Source organism: Hyla sarda, chromosome 1 (genome assembly GCF_029499605.1).
Source record: "Hyla sarda isolate aHylSar1 chromosome 1, aHylSar1.hap1, whole genome shotgun sequence".
NCBI classification, from domain to species: Eukaryota; Metazoa; Chordata; class Amphibia; order Anura; family Hylidae; genus Hyla; species Hyla sarda.
This window is the reverse complement of record NC_079189.1, coordinates 613665235-613687595: the sequence shown is the minus strand read 5'-3', so window position 1 is coordinate 613687595 and position 22361 is coordinate 613665235. Positions and strand designations below refer to the sequence as shown.

Below are 22361 nucleotides of genomic sequence, written 5' to 3'. Positions count from 1 at the left end.
TCTACTGTGTACACATACAGCTCAGCTACATGTACATTACACATATACAGCTCTACTGTGTACACATACAGCTCAGCTACATGTACATTACACATATACAGCTCTACTGTGTACACATACAGCACAGCTACATGTGCATTACACATATACAGCTCCACTGTGTACACATACAGCTCAGCTACATGTACATTACACATATACAGCTCTACTGTGTACACATACAGCTCAGCTACATGTACATTACACACAGCTCTACTGTGTACACATACAGCTCAGCTACATGTACATTACACACAGCTCTACTGTGTACACATACAGCTCAGCTACATGTACATTAAACATATACAGCTCTACTGTGTACACATACAGCTCAGCTACATGTACATTACACATATACAGCTCTACTGTGTACACATACAGCTCAGCTACATGTACATTACACATATACAGCTCTACTGTGTACTCATACAGCTCAGCTACATGTACATTACACATATACAGCTCTACTGTGTACACATACAGCTCAGCTACATGTACATTACACATATACAGCTCTACTGTGTACACATACAGCTCAGCTACATGTACATTACACATATACAGCTCTACTGTGTACACATACAGCTCAGCTACATGTACATTACACACAGCTCTACTGTGTACACATACAGCTCAGCTACATGTACACTACACATATACAGCTCTACTGTGTACACATACAGCACAGCTACATGTACATTACACATATACAGCTCTACTGTGTACACATACAGCTCAGCTACATGTACATTACACATATACAGCTCTACTGTGTACACATACAGCTCAGCTACATGTACATTACACATATACAGCTCTACTGTGTACACATACAGCTCAGCTACATGTACATTACACATATACAGCTCTACTGTGTACACATACAGCTCAGCTACATGCACATTACACATATACAGCTCTACTGTGTACACATACAGCTCAGCTACATGTACATTACACACAGCTCTACTGTGTACACATACAGCTCAGCTACATGTACATTACACATATACAGCTCTACTGTGTACACATACAGCTCAGCTACATGTACATTACACATATATACAGCTCTACTGTGTACACATACAGCTCAGCTACATGCACATTACACATATACAGCACTACTGTGTACACATACAGCTCAGCTACATGTACATTACACATATACAGCTCTACTGTGTACACATACAGCTCAGCTACATGTACATTACACATATACAGCTCTACTGTGTACACATACAGCTCAGCTACATATACATTACACATATACAGCTCTACTGTGTACATATACAGCTCAGCTACATGTACATTACACATATACAGCTCTACTGTGTACACATACAGCTCAGCTACATGTACATTACACATATACAGCTCTACTGTGTACACATACAGCTCAGCTACATGTACATTACACATATACAGCACTACTGTGTACACATACAGCTCAGCTACATGCACATTACACATATACAGCACTACTGTGTACACATACAGCTCAGCTACATGTACATTACACATATACAGCTCTACTGTGTACACATACAGCTCAGCTACATGCACATTATACATATACAGCTCTACTGTTTACACATACAGCTCAGCTACATGTACATTACACATATACAGCTCTACTGTGTACACATACAGCTCAGCTACATGTACATTACACATATACAGCTCTACTGTGTACACATACAGCTCAGCTACATTCACATTACACATATACAGCTCTACTGTGTACACATACAGCTCAGCTACATGCACATTACACATATACAGCTCTACTGTGTACACATACAGCTCAGCTACATGTACATTACACATATACAGCACTACTGTGTACACATACAGCTCAGCTACATGTACATTACACATATACAGCTCTACTGTGTACACATACAGCTCAGCTACATGTACATTACACATATACAGCTCTACTGTGTACACATACAGCTCAGCTACATGTACATTACACATATACAGCTCTACTGTGTACACATACAGCTCAGCTACATGTACATTACACATATACAGCTCTACTGTGTACACATACAGCTCAGCTACATGCACATTACACATATACAGCTCTACTGTGTACACATACAGCTCAGCTACATGTACATTACACATATACAGCTCTACTGTGTACACATACAGCTCAGCTACATGCACATTACACATATACAGCTCTACTGTGTACACATACAGCTCAGCTACATGCACATTACACATATACAGCTCTACTGTGTACACATACAGCTCAGCTACATGCACATTACACATATACAGCTCTACTGTGTACACATACAGCTCAGCTACATGCACATTACACATATACAGCTCTACTGTGTACACATACAGCTCAGCTACATGTACATTACACATATACAGCTCTACTGTGCACACATACAGCTCAACTACATGCACATTACACATATACAGCTCTACTGTGTACACATACAGCTCAGTTACATGTACATTACACATATACAGCTCTACTGTGTACACATACAGCTCAGCTACATGTACATTACACATATACAGCTCTACTGTGTACACATACAGCTCAGCTACATGTACATTACACACATACAGCTCTACTGTGTACACATACAGCTCCGCTACATGTACATTACACATATACAGCACTACTGTGTACACATACAGCTCAGCTACATGTACATTACATACATACAGCTCTACTGTGTACACATACAGCTCAGCTACATGTACATTACACATATACAGCTCTACTGTGTACACATACAGCTCAGCTACATGCACATTACACATATACAGCTCTACTGTGTACACATACAGCTCAGCTACAGGTACATTACACATATACAGCTCTACTGTGTACACATACAGCTCAGCTACATGTACATTACACATATACAGCTCTACTGTGTACACATACAGCTCAGCTACATGCACATTACACATATACAGCTCTACTGTGTACACATACAGCTCAGCTACATGTACATTACACATATACAGCTCTACTGTGTACACATACAGCTCAGCTACATGCACATTACACATATACAGCTCTACTGTGTACACATACAGCTCAGCTACAGGTACATTACACATATACTGCTCTACTGTGTACACATACAGCTCAGCTACATGTACATTACACATATACAGCTCTACTGTGTACACATACAGCTCAGCTACATGCACATTACACATATACAGCTCTACTGTGTACACATACAGCTCAGCTACATGTACATTACACATATACAGCTCTACTGTGTACACATACAGCTCAGCTACATGCACGATATGGGGAGTTGTGATTATGGAGGTAAATATTGCGATATCGATATAATAAACCAATAATTAAATCCCCCCATTTCATATAGCCAATACCTTTATTTCATAAGTTTCATGAGGGGAATGTCTACATGAGTATAATTGGGGAGATTTATCAAAACCTGTGCAAAGGAAAAGTTGCCCATAGCAACCAATCAGATCACTACTTTCACTTTGCAGAGGCCTTGTTAAAAATCAAAGAAGCGATCAGCAACTTTTCCTCTGGACAGGTTTTGATAAATCTCCCCCCTATATGAGGAGGAGGACCGAATATATAAGGGGGGACATGAGCTTTATGAGGGAAAATATAGATAATATGAGGAGGACCGAATATATAAGGGGGGACATGAGCTTTATGAGGGAAAATATAGATAATATGAGGAGGACCGAATATATAAGGGGGGACATGAGCTTTATGAGGGAAAATATAGATAATATGAGGAGGACCGAATATATAAGGGGGGACATGGGCTTTATGAGGGGGAATATAGATAATGAGGAGGACCGAATATATAAGGGGGGACATGGGCTTTATGAGGGGGAATATAGACTATATGAGGAGGATCCAATACATAAGGGGGGACATGGGCTTTATGAGGGAAAATATAGATAATATGAGGAGGACCGAATATATAAGGGGGGACATGGGCTTTATGAGGGGGAATATAGATAATATGAGGAGGACCAAATATATAAGGGGGGACATGAGCTTTATAAGGGAAAATATAGATAATATGAGGAGGACCGAATATATAAGGGGGGACATGAGCTTTATGAGGGAAAATATAGATAATATGAGGAGGACCGAATATATAAGGGGAGACATGAGCTTAATGAGGGGGAATATAGATAATATGAGGAGGACCGAATATATAAGGGGGGACATGAGCTTTATGAGGGAAAATATAGATAATATGAGGAGGATCGAATATATAAGGGGAGACATGAGCTTAATGAGGGGGAATATAGATAATATGAGGAGGACCAAATATATAAGGGGGGACATGGGCTTTATGAGGGAAAATATAGATAATATGAGGAGGACCGAATATATAAGGGGGGACATGAGCTTAATGAGGGAAAATATAGATAATATGAGGAGGACCGAATATATAAGGGGGGACATGAGCTTAATGAGGGGGAATATAGACCATGGGGGAGATTTATCAAAACCTGTGCAGAGGAAAAGTTGTCCAGTTGCCCCTAGCAACCAATCAGATCGCTTCTTTCATTTTGCAGAGGCCTTGTTAAAAATGAAAGAAGCGATCTGATTGGTTGCTCTGGGCAACTTTTCCTCTGCACAGATTTTGATAAATCTCCCCCTATATGTATTCACTGAGGAAAATGAAATGCCAGGTGAAATACAGCGAGATAAGCGAGGTCACCTGTCTAACCCAGGAAGAAGTACAGGTCACCTGTCTAACCCAGGAAGAAGTACAGGTCACCTGTCTAACCCAGGAAGAAGTTCAGGTCACCTGTCTAACCCAGGAAAAAGTACAGTGCCACATAAAAAAAATCTAAATAGACCAATCACCAGGCCCAGATGGCATTCACCCCGGTGTTCTAAAGGAATTAAGTAATATTCAGGGACTCTATAGTAACAGGGAAGGTTCCCCAGGACTGGCACATGGCAAATGTGGTGCCAATATTTAAAAAGGGGTCAAAAGGTGACCCCGGGAATTATAGACCTGTTAGTTTAATATCCGTTGTATGTAAATTGTTTGAGGATTACGCTGCTCAAAAAAATTAAGGGAACACTTAAACAACACATTGTAGCTCCAAGTCAATCACACTTCTGTGATATCACACTGTCTACTCAGGAAGCAACACTGATTGACAATCAATTTCACATGCTGTTGTGCAAATGGAACAGACAATTATAAGCAATTAGCAAGACCCCCCAACAAAGGAGTAGTTCTGCAGGTGGTGACCACAGACCACCACTCAGTTCATATGCTTCCTGGCTGATATTTTGGTCACTTTGGAATGCTGGCGGTGCTTTAATTCTAGTGGTAGCAGGAGACAGAGTCTATGACCCACACAAGTGGCTCAGTTAGTGCAGCTCATCCAGGATGGCACATCAATGCGAGCTGGGGCAAGAAGGTTTGCTGTGTCTGTCAGTGTAGTATCCAGAGCATGGAGGCGCTACCAGGAGACAGGCCAGTACATCAGGAGACGTGGAGGAGGCCATAGGAGGGCAACAACCCAGCAGCAGGACCGATACCTCCCCCTTTGTGCAAGGAGCACTGCCAGAGCCCTGTAAAATGACCTCCAGCAGGCCACAAATGTGCATATGTCCACTCAAACGGTCATAAACAGACTCCATGAGGGTGGTATGAGGGCCCGACGTCTACAGGTGGGGGATGTGCGTACAGCCCAACACTGTGCAGGACGTTTGGCATTTTCCAGAGAACACCAAGATTGGCAAATTCACCACTGGGGCCCTGTGCTCTTCACAGATGAAAGCAGGTTCACACTGAGCACATGTGACAGAGTCTGAAGACGCTGTGGAGAACGTTCTGCTGCCTGCAACATCCTCCAGCATGACAGGTTTGGCGGTGGGTCAGTAATGGTGTGGGGTGGCATTTCTTTGGGGGGGCCGCACAGCCCTCCATGTGCTTGCCAGAGGTAGCGTGACTGCTATTAGGTACCGAGATGAGATCTTCAGACCCCTTGTGAGACCATATCACGGGTGTGGAAATTTTATAAAAAACTACTTGTCCACGGGACTAAAATGGAGCAAAATCTACTTGTCCCTCATGACGATCCACTTGTCCGGGCCAATTTTCGCTTTTACACTCTCGTTTTTTCCTCCTCGCCCTATAATAGCCATAACTACCTACTATAATGACACCTTTTAATTTTTCAATAACATATTCTCCGAACCAAAAATATATATATATTAAGGGAAGTGAAATTGAAATAGTAAAAGATAATTTTGCAGATTTGGTGGTTTTCTTTTCTGCGCCATTTACCTTGTGGTTGAGGTAACATGTTAGTTTTTTACTTTAGGCGCCTGATTACAGCGATACCAGATTTGTATCGTTTACGTCATGTTTTACTAATTCTGAACTTTTTCTAATTTTTTTAATTGCCATTTTTTAACCCCTGCAGCTTTATTTTTTTCCTCATACCAGGCTGTATGAGGGCTCATGTTTTGCGCCATAATCTGTTTTTTGTATCGGTACCATTTTGGTATTGATCTGACTTTTTAATCGCTTTTTAACTTTTTTTTCTGGGATATTATAAAAATTGCAAATCTGTGGTTTGGTATTTTTTTACATTTACCGTACGGGATACATAATGTTATATTTTCATAGGTTGCACAATTACGCATGAAGCGATACCAAATATGTTTATTTTTATTATGTTTGCATGTTTTTATATAGGGAAAGGGGGTGATTTGAACTTTTAACATGGAAGGGGTTAATGCAGCGGTCTTCAAACTGTGGCCCTCCAGATGTTGCAAAACTACAACTCCCAGCATGCCCGGACAGCCAACGGCTGTCCTGGCATGCTGGGAATTGTAGTTTTGTAACATCTGGAGGGGCACAGTTTGAAGACCACTGGGTTAATGTGTGTCTTTCAAACTTTTATTAAAACTTTTTTATTTTATTTTATTTATTTATTTTTTTACACTTTATTACACTTATATGAGGAATCATTAGATTCCTCAGACAGATGAATAGATTCTATTGAACTCTATTAATCTGTGTGCTCTGTGATCCATTGATAGAGTCTGGTCCAGCCAGGATCTATCAATGACAGAGCGGGACAGGAGGAAGCAGAGGTAAGTCCTCCGGCTACCTCCATAGTGGATCGCCCCCCTGTGATCGCGCTGCGGGGGGGGGGGGGGGGCGATCCACCCCACTAGCCCACCAGGGAGCATTCACATGTCCCTTTAGACGCTGCTGTCAGCTTTGACAGCGGCGATCTAAAGGGTTAATAGCCAGCCGCGGCGATCGTCGCATGCTGGCTATTAGCGGCGGCCCCCGACTACTGATAACAACCGGGGGCTGCAGAGTATGGAGCGGGCAGGAATCCCGAGCCCGCTCCATACTCCAATGTGAGCGCCGCAAGCATCTCCCCGTGCAGACGTGCCTCCTCCCCTCAGCTCTCTGAAGCTACAGCTGGGGGGAGTGAAGGCAGAGAACGCAGGTCTGCACGGGGAGCAAGAAGCCACGCCCCCTCATCTCCCCCCGCACGTCTGCAGAGCAGGGGAGAGAAGACACATACACAGCTTCTCATCTCCCCTGCTCTGCTTCGGAGGACACAGGCTGCAGAGTATGGAGCGGGCAGGAGTCAGGAGCCCGCTCCATACAGACTGCAGATCGCCGCCGAACTTGTCAGGTCCGGCCCTGTTTGCCCGAAGCCGGGCTAAGGGCCGGACAAATTCACCTGCCCGGCGCCCAAAACTGCTAGTCCCGGGCGTCGGGCGATAGAAATTCCACATCCCTGCATATGCTGGTGCGGTTGGCCCTGGGTTCCTCCTAATGCAAGACAATGCTAGACCTCATGTGGCTGGAGTGTGTCAGCAGTTCCTGCAAGGGGAAGGCATTGATGCTATGGACTGGCCGCCCGTTCCCCAGACCTGAATCCGATTGAGCACATCTGGGACGTCATGTCTCAATCCATCCACCAATGCCACGATGCACCACAGACTGTCCAGGAGTTGGTAGGTGCTTTAGTCCAGGTCTGGGAGGACATCCCTCAGGAGACCATCCACCACCTTATCAGGATCATGCCCAGGCATTGTAGGGAGGTCATACAGGCACGTGGAGGCCACACACACTAATGAGCCTCATTTTGACTTGTTTTAAGGACATTACATCAAAGTTGGATCAGCCTGTAGTGGGGTTTTCCACTTTGATTATGAGTGTGACTCCATATCCAGACCTCCATGGGTTGATAAATTTGATTTCCATTGATCATTTTTGTGCGATTTTGTTGTGAGGTCATTCAACTATGTAAAGACGTAAGTATTTCATACGATTAGTTCATTCATTCAGATCTAGGATGTGTCATCTTAGTGTTCCCTTTAAATTGTTTTGAGCAGTGTATGACCCCATATCAGCATGGCTTTATGAGGGATCGGTCCTGTCAAACTAACCTGATCAGCTTTTATGAGGAGGTGAGCTCCAGACTGGACCAGGCGCAATGGCTTGATGTCGTATATCTGGATTTTTCCAAAGCATTTGATACGGTGCCATATGAAGGATCGGGCTGGGGGAGAATGTGTGTTAAGTGGGAAAGTAACTGGCTCAGTGATATGAAACAGAGGGTGGTTATTAATAGTACTTATTCTGATTGGGTGACTGTTACTAGTGGGGACCACAGGGGTCAATCTTGGGTTCTGTCCTATTTAATGTATTCATTAATGACCTTGTAGAGGGGCTGAATAGTAAAGTAGCAATCTTTGCAGATGAAACTAACCTCTGTAAAGCAGTAAACACTATAGGGGACAGTGCACTGTGTATAGTAGATAACACAATAGAGGACAGTGAACTATATATAGTAGATAACACTATAGAGGACAGTACACTGTGTATAGTAGATAACACTAGAGGACAGTGCACTGTTACAAATGGATCTGGATAGGTTGGAGGTTTGGGCTGGGAAGTGGCAGTTGAGGTTAAACACTGATAAATGTAAGGTAATGCACATGGGAAAGAAAAATCCGGCCTGGGATTATGTATTAAATGGGAGAACACTTAGCACGACTGACATGGAAAAGGACTTAGGAGTCTTAGTTAACAGTAAATTTAGCTGTAGTGACCAGTGTCGGGCAGCGGCTGCCAAGACAAATAAAATCATGGGGGGGCATCAATAGGGGCATAGATGTCCACAACAAGGAAATATTCTACCGCTGTACAAATCACTAGTCAGACCACACATAGAATACTGTGTACAGTACTGGTCAGACCACACATGGAATACTGTGTACAGTACTGGTCAGACCACACATAGAATACTGTGTACAGTACTGGGCACCAGTGTACAAGAAAGATATAGTGGAGCTGGAGAGGGTTCAAAGATGGGCAACCAGGGTAATACGGGGAATGGGAGGACTACAGTACCCAGAAAGATTATCAGAATTAGGGTTATTTAGTTTAGAGAAAAGAAGGCTTAGGGGCGACCTAATAACTATGTATAAATATATCAGGGGACAGTACAGAGAACTCTCCATCATCTATTTATACCCAGGACTGTATCTATAACAAGGGGGCATCCTCTGCGTCTAGATCAGTGGTTCTTAACCTTGTTGGAGGTGCTGAACCCCTCCAGTTTCATATTCACATTCACCGAACCCCTCTTAATTGGAAAAATAAAATATGATTTTTTCAAATTCAAAACATAGGAGGTATATATTTAGGCATATATTTATACATAGGTGCACAAAAGGAACAAAACCATTAAGAACAAAGAACAAAACCATGAAAACATGATTTTCACACAAAAACAATGAATATTTACTGCAAATCAGTGTGACTTCTGCTGTTGTCTTTCAGAGATCAGTTCAGAAATGCACGGCTTTACCTTATCAAGTGCCACTCTCATGTCATTAGGCAGGCAGTGTTCTCCCACATTAGGCAGGCAGTGTTCCCCCACATTAGGCAGGCAATGTTCCCCCACATTAGGTTGGCAGTGTTCCCCCACATTAGGCAGGCAGTGTTCCCCCACATTAGGCAGGCAGTGTTCCCCCACATTAGGCAGGCAGAGTTCCCCCACATTAGGCAGACAGAGTTCTCCCACATTATGTTGGCAGTGTTCCCCCACATTAGGCAGGCAATGTTCCCCCACATTAGGCAGGCAGTGTTCCCCCACATTAGGCAGGCAGTGTTCCCCCACATTAGGCTGGCAGTGTTCCCCCACATTAGGCAGGCAGTGTTCCCCCACATTAGGTTGGCAGTGTTCCCCCACATTAGGCAGGCAGTGTTCCCCCACATTAGGCAGGCAGTGTTCCCCCACATTAGGCTGGCAGTGTTCCCCCACATTAGGCAGGCAGTGTTCCCCACATTAGGTTGGCAGTGTTCCACCACATTAGGTTGGCAGTGTTCCCCCACATTAGGCTGGCAGTGTTCCCCCACATTAGGCTGGCAGTCTTCCCCCACATTAGGCTGGCAGTCTTCCCCCACATTAGGCAGGCAGAGTTCCCCCACATTAGGCAGGCAGAGTTCCCCCACATTAGGCAGGCAGCGTTCCCCCACATTAGGCAGGCAGTGTTCCCCCACATTATGTAGGCCAGTGGTCTTCAACGTTGGCTGTCCGGGCATGCTGGGAGTTGTAGTTTTGCAACATCTGGAGGTCCACAGGTTTGCAGACCACTGATGTAGGCAGTGTTCCCCCACAGACATACAGCCTCCAGCCATATACAGTGTATGGCTGGAGGCTGTATGCCTGTGTACTGCCCACTTCATTGCTTCATTGCTCCGACCACCGCTCCGGCTATAGCCATAGGTCTCGGGACCGGTGGTCGGAGCACCGAAGATGACGTGCCGCTGGTCACTTACCAAGCTGGCCTCCGGTCCTCGGCGCCTTCGTTTCCATGGGCGCACGCACGGGACGTCAGTGACGTCCCGGCGGCCCTACGTTTTTAAACTTAACGCGGGGCCGCAGGGAGTTAATAGTGATGGGAGAATTGCCCCGTCGGTACAGGATGGGCAAACACCGGCTCTGCTCGGGGCCCCAAGCAATTGCTTGGTTTACCTGTCCTGTTGCGACCTCCCCCGTCGAACCCCCGAGACTGACTCACCAAACCCCTGGGGTTCGATCGGAAAGAAGGTTTCTCCACCTGCACAGATGGGGGTTCTTTACTGTAAGAGCAGTGAGTCTGTGGAATTCTCTGCCAGAGGAGGTGGTCATGGTGAACTCTGTAAAAGAATTCAAAAGGGGTCTGGATGCATTTTTGGAGAATAATAACATCGCTGGTTATGTATATTAGATTTATAGGGACAGAAGGTTGGTCCAGGGATTTATTCTGCCATATTTGGAGTCAGGAACGAAGTTTTACCTCTAATATGAGCCTGGATCAACTCAGTAGGGACTCATTAGGGATATAGGTTGAACTTGATGGACTCTGGTCTTTGTTCAACTATGAACTATGTTACTATGAGGAGGACCAACTATATAAGGAGGAACATGAGCTTTATGAGGCGGAATATAGACTATATGGGGAGAACTAGCTATATAAGGGGAGTACACGGGCTATATGAGGGAGAATATAGACCAGCGGTATTCAACTGGTGGACCATGATCCAAATCCGGACTGCGGCAGCCAGTCATCCGGACCTCCAACCAGTTCAGGGAATTTGGCTGGAGGTGGCAGCCCCTGTCCTGGCATTCATATGTATTGCTATACAAATGAATAGCTGAGCACTGCTGGAGCAAGGGAACACTCTGCTCCACGCCCAGCCGCGCTTCTCCTGTGATGCAGGCGATGCGATTAGCGCTGCCTGCATCATACGCTCTGGGCAGGCCTGACGAGAAGAGGCCAGAGCAGTGGAGCAGGGAGGGACCTGGTACAAATAAGCTGCAGGATCGGGCCGTACGCTAGGCTAGCCACCTGCGTCAGGCGCCATAGAACTGAAAGTAAATGAGGTGTTAGGGAAGAAAGGGATAAAGGAGTCAGGGGCGGGGGGGGGGGGGAATAAAAGTGAAAGTAAAAATGATGCAGGAGTCTTGGGGGGGGGGCTTTGGGGTGTTAAGGCAGAAAGGGATAAAGGGGGCATAAAACTTAAAGAAAAAATGATGCAGGGGTCTTGGGGGGGCAGTGGTGTTAGGGCTAGAAGGGGATATAGGAGTCTGGAGGGGTATAAAAGTAAAAGAAAGAATGATGCAGGGGTCTTGAGGGCAGAATATTTAACAATGGTGCTGGTGTCTTGGGGGGTGGGGGTATTAGGGCAGAAGTGGACAGAGGGGTCTGGTGGGGGCAGAAAAGTTTAAAGAAGGATGATGCAGGGGTCTTGGGGGGGCAAAGGAGTCTGGATGAGGACTTAGGGGTCAAAGGAGGCTGGGGGGAATCTGAAGGAGGAGGGGAAAGATGCATCTGGAAAAGGACCTTTTTGCTATTGCACTCCTTATGGTAAATAAAAAATCTTTCTAATGTCTAATGTACTTTGTTTAAATTTTTTTTTGTTTTCTATGTTTTATTTGTGCTTAAAAAAGCTGCCACTAGGTGTCTCCCTACTTGTCCAGAGCACATCCCCCCCCCATCTCTTGCACAGACTTTGGACTCCTGCGGGCCTGGCAGAAGTCCAAAATCAGGAAATACTGGGGGGTGCAGCCTTCTGCTTACTAAAATGTACTGTATAGTGAATGGTTTTCCATTCACATACTCACACTTCGGAATTTCTGAAGTGGAATTTGTGAACGGAAAGTCCGCCTGAAAATTTATGCCTGAAGAATGGCATTGTTCATTCTTCAGGCGGAAATGCTCACGGGACACATTGCAGTCTATTGGAGACTGCAGTGTCCCCGTGGTCCTAGCGCCGCTAGCCACACTCTGAATCTCCAGGCTGAAATTTTCTGCCCGGAGATTCTGGAGTGTGAACCTAGCCTTAGGGGTCTGGGGAGAGTACTAGGTTGGGATTCTGACAAACAGAGGAAACAGTTTCTGGCAGTATTATTTTAGGGGTCATTAGGGGTTATAATGAGTATTGTTGTCAAACAGAGGATGAGGATCTACCAACAAAGTAACCAATGATGCCCAGGCATCAGACTCTGCAGAGAAGATGGAGCTGAAAGAAGACAAGGACCAGAGGAAGAAGAAATGTAAAGAGATCAGAGAAGATGTCTCCTGTGAGTCATTATACAATTGTGTATTCTCCTTACTGTCCCATCAGAGCTGGAGTCACTGATATCATTGTGTATTCTCCTGGCTGTCCCACTAGAGCTGGAGTCACTGATATAATTGTGTATTCTCCTGACTGTCCCATCAGAGCTGGAGTCATTGATATCATTGTGTATTCTCCTGACTGTCCCATCAGAGCTGGAGTAACTGATATCATTGTGTATTCTCCTGACTGTCCCACTAGAGCTGGAGTCACTGATATCATTGTGTATTCTCCTGACTGTCCCATCAGAGCTGGAGTCATTGATATCATTGTGTATTCTCCTGACTGTCCCATCAGAGCTGGAGTAACTGATATCATTGTGTATTCTCCTGACTGTCCCATCAGAGCTGGAGTCACTGATATCATTGTGCATTCTCCTGACTGTCCCATCAGACCTCGAGTCATTGATATCATTGTGTATTCTCCTGACTATCCCATCAGAGCTGGAGTCACTGATATTGTGCATTCTCCTGACTGACCCATCAGAGCTGGAGTCACTGATATCATTGTGTATTCTCCTGACTGTCCCATCAGAGCTGGAGTCACCAATATCATTGTGTATTCTCCTGACTGTCCCATCAGATCTGTAGTCACTTGTAATTTCTGCAGTGATGATGGGTGCCCCAATCTGTGGTCTCCAACTGTTACAAAACTACAACTCCCATAATGCCTGAGGCTTTGCAAAAGCTGGAGAGCCACTTAAACCAAGGTTATTTTAGATTATGAAGCTCATTTTATTTTAATGGGTGTCTGACTGCTGCGACACCCATAAAAGGTCTGCATAGTCTAATATGCCCGGGCTTATTTTTGCTCCCCGTCCGGCCCTGGAAGTAAGTTTTTGCAATACAGTTCCCGTATACATTTTTAATGTGAAAACCATATGGAACCGTATTGAAAACCGTATGCATTGACTCTCCATTGAAAACCATATGCCAAACGATATATCTGGTTGCATCAGTTTTGCGACTTGTCTGTTTTTTTCCCGTACCCAAAACTGTAGCCTTCCATGGTTTCTGGTCCGGTTGAAAAACCGTATTTAACCATATACATTTTTTTTTTTTACATGGGAGTCAATGGGAACCGTACATAAACGTATGTGCGTACGGTTCCATCCGGTTTGCACCATACGGTTTTTGACTTTGCACAGTTTTTTTTCTTGGAATTTCAATCAAGCAAGCAAAACTTTATTTATAATGGAGTCAAAAGTTAAAAACGTATACATTTTTTTCTTAAGCGGATGCAAACGGACATCATTTTTCAAAACGTATACGGGTTAAATTTGTACACACTTTTTGATACAGTTTAGTCCGGCTTTGAGGAATGCGCTTTTCATCAAAAACCTGATATGGGAACTGAGATAAAACGTGGTGTGAATGCAGCCTTACAGGTATTTCCCAACCTTTATCTCTACAGTTGTTTCAAAACTACAGTTCCCATCATGCTCTTCTGTCTGCATGATGGCAGTTTTAGTTTTGCAACAGCTGGAGAGTTCATATGGGGGTGGGCGGGGCACCTCACTCATTGTTTTAAGGGGCACAGAGGTATAATTCACTTCAGGCCACTGTGGCAATATAGAATTTGGGGGCCCAGCATGTGGTAGTTTTATGCTCAGGGGTACAGTGTGTGGCAGTAATATACCAGGGGCACAGTGTGTGGCAGTATTATACCAGGGGCACAGTGTGTGGCAGTAATATACCAGGGGCACAGTGTGTGGCAGTATTATACCAGGGGCACAGTGTGTGGCAGCAATATACCAGGGGCACAGTGTGTGGCAGCATTATACCAGGGGCACAGTGTGTGGCAGCATTATACCAGGGGCACAGTGTGTGGCAGCATTATACCAGGGGCACAGTGTGTGGCAGCATTATACCAGGGGCACAGTGTGTGGCAGCATTATACCAGGGGCACAGTGTGTGGCAGCATTATACCAGGGGCACAGTGTGTGGCAGCATTGTACCAGGGGCACAGTGTGTGGCAGCATTGTACCAGGGGCACAGTGTGTGGCAGCATTATACCAGGGGCACAGTGTGTGGCAGCATTATACCAGGGGCACAGTGTGTGGCAGTATTATACCAGGGGCACAGTGTGTGGCAGTATTATACCAGGGGCACAGTGTGTGGCAGTATTATACCGGCGGCACAGTGTGTGGCAGCATTATACCAGGGGCACAGTGTGTGGCAGCATTATACCAGGGGCACAGTGTGTGGCAGCATTGTACCAGGGGCACAGTGTGTGGCAGCATTATACCAGGGGCACAGTGTGTGGCAGCATTATACCAGGGGCACAGTGTGTGGCAGTATTATACCAGGGGCACAGTGTGTGGCAGTATTATACCAGGGGCACAGTGTGTGGCAGTATTATACCGGCGGCACAGTGTGTGGCAGTATTATACCAGGGGCACAGTGTGTGGCAGTATTATACCAGGGGCACAGTGTGTGGCAGTATTATACCAGGGGCACAGTGTGTGGCAGTATTATACCAGGGGCACAGTGTGTGGCAGTATTATACCAGGGGCACAGTGTGTGGCAGTATTATACCAGGGGCACAGTGTGTGGCAGTATTATACCAGGGGCACAGTGTGTGGCAGTATTATACCAGGGGCACAGTGTGTGGCAGTATTATACCAGGGGCACAGTGTGTGGCAGTATTATACCAGGGGCACAGTGTGTGGCAGTATTATACCAGGGGCACAGTGTGTGGCAGTATTATACCAGGGGCACAGTGTGTGGCAGTATTATACCAGGGGCACAGTGTGTGGCAGTATTATACCAGGGGCACAGTGTGTGGCAGTATTATACCAGAGGCACAGTGTGTGGCAGTATTATACCAGGGGCACAGTGTGTGGCAGTATTATACCAGGGGCACAGTGTGTGGCAGTATTATACCAGGGGCACAGTGTGTGGCAGTTGGAGAACAATTATGACCCTATTTCTTGCATGGCTCTGCGGCCGCTTGGTGGGAACCAGGTCTTAGCGTTTAGCTCAGACCTTCACCGGATGGCAGAATTGGAAAAGAGGAGCCTCACTAAAAATACTTGAGTACCCCTACTGTAGACTATAGGAAGGGGACCAACTATATGAGGGGAATTGCTATATGAAATTCATATAGCCTATTCCCTTCATACTACCAGTCCCCTCATATTGGCCAATCCCTTTCATGTTATTTTGAAAGATTTGAATATGAAATGGTGAGGAATAAACTTAATTCTCCTCCCCATTTCATGTACCTGGCCTGCACACGGTTACTTCCTCCCATGCGGCTCCTGCTGCCCCATAGACACTGGGAGGAAGGGACTGCTGGGAGAAAGCTACAGCCACATGCACAGTACGGGAACCGGGCCAAACCACTGCCGCGGGGCTGTAGAAAGGTGTGATGAGCCGAGGCTCTGCCATCGTGGGATGCAAGGTCTAGACACCGCTGCCTGAGCCAGGAGCTGTCAGAGCAGGTAATCGCTGGATTTTGCTAAAAGCCAAATCAACATATCGCAATCTGCAATAATGGTGATTTGATCACAATTGCAATAGATCGTCCAGACCTAGTACACATACAGCTCAGCTACATGTACATTACACATATACAGCTCTACTGTGTACACATACAGCTCAGCTACATGTACATTACATATATACAGCTCTACTGTGTACACATACAGCTCAGCTACATGCACATTACACATATACAGCTCTACTGTGTACACATACAGCTCAGCTACATGTACATTACACATATACAGCTCTACTGTGTACACATACAGCTCAGCTACATGTACATTACACATATACAGCTCTACTGTGTACACATACAGCTCAGTTACATGTACATTACACATATACAGCTCTACTGTGTACACATACAGCTCAGCTACATGTCCATTACATATATACAGCTCTACTGTGTACACATACAGCTCAGCTACATGCACATTACACATATACAGCTCTACTGTGTACACATACAGCTCAGATAATGTCCATTACACATATACAGCTCTACTGTGTACACATACAGCTCAGCTACATGCACATTACACATATACAGCTCTACTGTGTACACATACAGCTCAGCTACATGTACATTACACATATACAGCTCTACTGTGTACACATACAGCTCAGCTACATGCACATTACACATATACAGCTCTACTGTGTACACATACAGCTCAGCTACATGTACATTACACATATACAGCTCTACTGTGTACACATACAGCTCAGCTACATGTACATTACACATATACAGCTCTACTGTGTACACATACAGCTCAGCTACATGTACATTACACATATACAGCTCTACTGTGTACACATACAGCCAGCTACATGTACATTACACATATACAGCTCTACTGTGTACACATACAGCTCAGCTACATGTACATTACACATATACAGCACTACTGTGTACACATACAGCTCAGCTACATGTACATTACACATATACAGCTCTACTGTGTACACATACAGCTCAGCTACATGTACATTACACATATACAGCTCTACTGTGTACACATACAGCTCAGCTACATGTACATTACACATATACAGCTCTACTGTTTACACATACAGCTCAGCTACATGCACATTACACACAGCTCTACTGTGTACACATACAGCTCAGCTACATGCACATTACACATATACAGCTCTACTGTGTACACATACAGCTCAGCTACATGTACATTACACATATACAGCTCTACTGTGTACACATACAGCTCAGCTACATGTACATTACACATATACAGCTCTACTGTGTACACATACAGCTCAGCTACATGTACATTACACATATACAGCTCTACTGTGTACACATACAGCTCAGCTACATGTACATTACACATATACAGCTCTACTGTGTACACATACAGCTCAACTACATGTACAATACACATATACAGCTCTACTGTGTACACATACAGCTCAGCTACATGTACATTACACATATACAGCTCTACTGTGTACACATACAGCTCAGCTACATGCACATTACACACAGCTCTACTGTGTACACATACAGCTCAGCTACATGCACATTACACATATACAGCTCTACTGTGTACACATACAGCTCAGCTACATGTACATTACACATATACAGCTCTACTGTGTACACATACAGCTCAGCTACATGTACATTACACATATACAGCTCTACTGTGTACACATACAGCTCAGCTACATGTACATTACACATATACAGCTCTACTGTGTACACATACAGCCAGCTACATGTACATTACACATATACAGCTCTACTGTGTACACATACAGCTCAGCTACATGTACATTACACATATACAGCTCTACTGTGTACACATACAGCTCAGCTACATGTACATTACACATATACAGCTCTACTGTGTACACATACAGCTCAGCTACATGCACATTACACACAGCTCTACTGTGTACACATACAGCTCAGCTACATGCACATATACAGCTCTACTGTGTACACATACAGCTCAGCTACATGTACATTACACATATACAGCTCTACTGTGTACACATACAGCTCAGCTACATGTACATTACACATATACAGCTCTACTGTGTACACATACAGCTCAGCTACATGTACATTACACATATACAGCTCTACTGTGTACACATACAACTCAGCTACATGTACATTACACATATACAGCTCTACTGTGTACACATACAGCTCAGCTACATGTACATTACACATATACAGCTCTACTGTGTACACATACAGCTCAGCTACATGCACATTACACACAGCTCTACTGTGTACACATACAGCTCAGCTACATGCACATTACACATATACAGCTCTACTGTGTACACATACAGCTCAGCTACATGCACATTACACATATACAGCTCTACTGTGTACACATACAGCTCAGCTACATGCACATTACACATATACAGCTCTACTGTGTACACATACAGCTGAGCTACATGTACACATACAGCTCAGCTACATGCACATTACACATATACAGCTCTACTGTGTACACATACAGCTCAGCTACATGCACATTACACATATACAGCTCTACTGTGTACACATACAGCTCAGCTACATGTACATTACACATATACAGCTCTACTGTGTACACATACAGCTCAGCTACATGTACATTACACATATACAGCTCTACTGTGTACACATACAGCTCAGCTACATGTACATTACACATATACAGCTCTACTGTGTACACATACAGCTCAGCTACATGCACATTACACATATACAGCTCTACTGTGTACACATACAGCTCAGCTACATGCACATTACACATATATACAGCACTACTGTGTACACATACAGCTCAGCTACATGCACATTACACACAGCTCTACTGTGTACACATACAGCTCAGCTACATGCACATTACACATATACAGCTCTACTGTGTACACATACAGCTCAGCTACATGTACACATACAGCTCAGCTACATGCACATTACACATATACAGCTCTACTGTGTACACATACAGCTCAGCTACATGCACATTACACATATACAGCTCTACTGTGTACACATACAGCTCAGCTACATGTACATTACACATATACAGCTCTACTGTGTACACATACAGCTCAGCTACATGTACATTACACATATACAGCTCTACTGTGTACACATACAGCTCAGCTACATGTACATTACACATATACAGCTCTACTGTGTACACATACAGCTCAGCTACATGCACATTACACACATATACAGCACTACTGTGTACACATACAGCTCAGCTACATGCACATTACACATATACAGCACTACTGTGTACACATACAGCTCAGCTACATGTACATTACACATATACAGCTCTACTGTGTACACATACAGCTCAGCTACATGTACATTACACATATACAGCTCTACTGTGTACACATACAGCTCAGCTACATGCACATTACACATATACAGCTCTACTGTGTACACATACAGCTCAGCTACATGCACATTACACATATACAGCTCTACTGTGTACACATACAGCTCAGCTACATGTACATTACACATATACAGCTCTACTGTGTACACATACAGCTCAGCTACATGTACATTACACATATACAGCTCTACTGTGTACACATACAGCTCAGCTACATGTACATTACACATATACAGCTCTACTGTGTACACATACAGCTCAGCTACATGCACATTACACACAGCTCTGCTGCAGACATATATAACACACACATACACAGCTCTGCACCACGCACATCACACACACACAGCTCTGCTGCATACACATAACTTCAGCTCATCCAGCAGCGATCACAACCAGCACAGCAGAGTCCTGCATACACTGAGCAGATGAGCCTAGAGCAGCAGCCCCTGATCATGTGACTCCTCCTCCTCCATGTGACTGATCACATGACGGTGACATCATCGCAGGTCCTGTACACGGCTCCTCTACAGATACAGGTAGGTGTGTGCGGTCGGTGTCAGATCAGGATTATTGGGGGGTGTTTATTATTAACCCTTAAGGACACGGTGTATATTTATTATTGATATAATTATATTTACACCCTGCACCCTCCATGTAGTGTGAGGTCAGGAGGTATAAGCAGCCGGCACTCACCAATGCTCTCCCCTCCGTGTAGTGTGAGGTCAGGAGGTATAAGCAGCCGGCACTCACCAATGCTCTCCCCTCCGTGTAGTGTGAGGTCAGGAGGTATAAGCAGCCGGCACTCACCAATGCTCTCCCCTCCATGTAGTGTGAGGTCAGGAGGTATAAGCAGCCAGCACTCACCAATGCTCTCCCCTCCATGTAGTGTGAGGTCAGGAGGTATAAGCAGCCAGCACTCACCAATGCTCTCCCCTCCATGTAGTGTGAGGTCAGGAGGTATAAGCAGCCGGCACTCCCCAATGCTCTCCCCTCCATGTAGTGTGAGGTCAGGATGTATAAGCAGCCGGCACTCACCAATGCTCTCCCCTCCATGTAGTGTGAGGTCAGGAGGTATAAGCAGCCGGCACTCGCCAATGCTCTCCCCTCCATGTAGTGTGAGGTCAGGAGGTATAAGCAGCCGGCACTCACCAATGCTCTCCCCTCCATGTAGTGTTAGGTCAGGATGTATAAGCAGCCGGCACTCACCAATGCTCTCCCCTCCATGTAGTGTAAGGTCAGGAGGTATAAGCAGCCGGCACTCACCAATGCTCTCCCCTCCATGTAGTGTGAGGTCAGGAGCTATAAGCAGCCGGCACTCTTCAATGCTCTCCCCTTCTCAGGCCTTGGTTGTCCTCACTGTTTCCTCCCATCTTCTCCTGTTGATCCCCGATCTCCTAAATGACCAAGTAGTCACTGATGACCTCCGCTCCTCACTCTCTCATTACTATGTGACCTCAGAGGAGACTTCACCCTGTGATCTGTCGGGGGCACAGAAGGGTGTTACTAGGGGGGATGTATTAACCCATCCTGGACACAGGGCGTATAGGTACATTTCATTTCAGTGCCGTTAAAGGAGATATCCAGTCCTGAAAAACGTATCCCCTTTCCTAAGGATAGGGAATAAGTTTCAGATTGCGGGGGGGTCCGACCGCTGGGGCCCCCTGCAATCTCCCGTATGGGGCCCCAGCAGCCCATGGGAAGGGGGCGTGTTGACCACCACACGAAGCAGCGGCTGACACGCCCTCAATACAGCGCTATGGAAGAGCCGGAGAGGCGGCGTGTCAGCCGCGACTTCGTGCGGTGGTCAACACGCCCCCTTCCCATTGGCTGCTGGGGCCCCATACGGGAGATTGCAGGGGGCCCCAGCGGTCGGATCCCCGCAATCTGAAACGTATCCCCTATCCTTAGCAAAGGGGATACGTTTTTCAGGACTGGATATCTCCTTTAACGGCACTGAAATGAAACGTACCTGTATTCCCTGTGTCCAGTAATGAGATAGTGAGGAGCGGAGGTCATCAGTGACTACTTGGTCATTTAGGAGATCGGGGATCAACACGAGAAGATGAAGGGAGGAAACCAGATGACCAAACAATCACCTAGCATGCTGGGCGGTGATCGGGCGGCGATCGGGGCAGTCAGGGGTCCCTTACCTGTCCATCGGGGTATGTCCCTGGCAGCGGCGTCGAGGATCCCTGGAATCCACGCGCCAGTGGAGGCTCCCGGCGGCAGCGGCAGCAGCGTCTTCAGTGGCGGAGGGATCCAATAGCAGGAGT

General features: G+C 45.4%; 2 protein-coding genes across 2 annotated transcripts in view; both read left to right on the top strand.

The window, feature by feature from the left end:
- The window catches only part of LOC130297668 (gastrula zinc finger protein XlCGF26.1-like), a 106714-nt gene that overhangs the window by 17577 nt on the left and 66776 nt on the right, over positions 1-22361 (top strand). The gene's annotated exons all lie outside the window — the stretch shown is intronic.
- LOC130298262 (uncharacterized) overlaps positions 20558-22361 on the top strand; it is a 28555-nt gene continuing 26751 nt past the window's right edge. Inside the window, exon 1 of the mRNA XM_056551197.1 lies at positions 20558-20624. Coding sequence (XP_056407172.1) covers positions 20574-20624 — 51 coding nt within the window. The 5' untranslated portion in view covers positions 20558-20573. The remainder of the gene's footprint in view (positions 20625-22361) is intronic.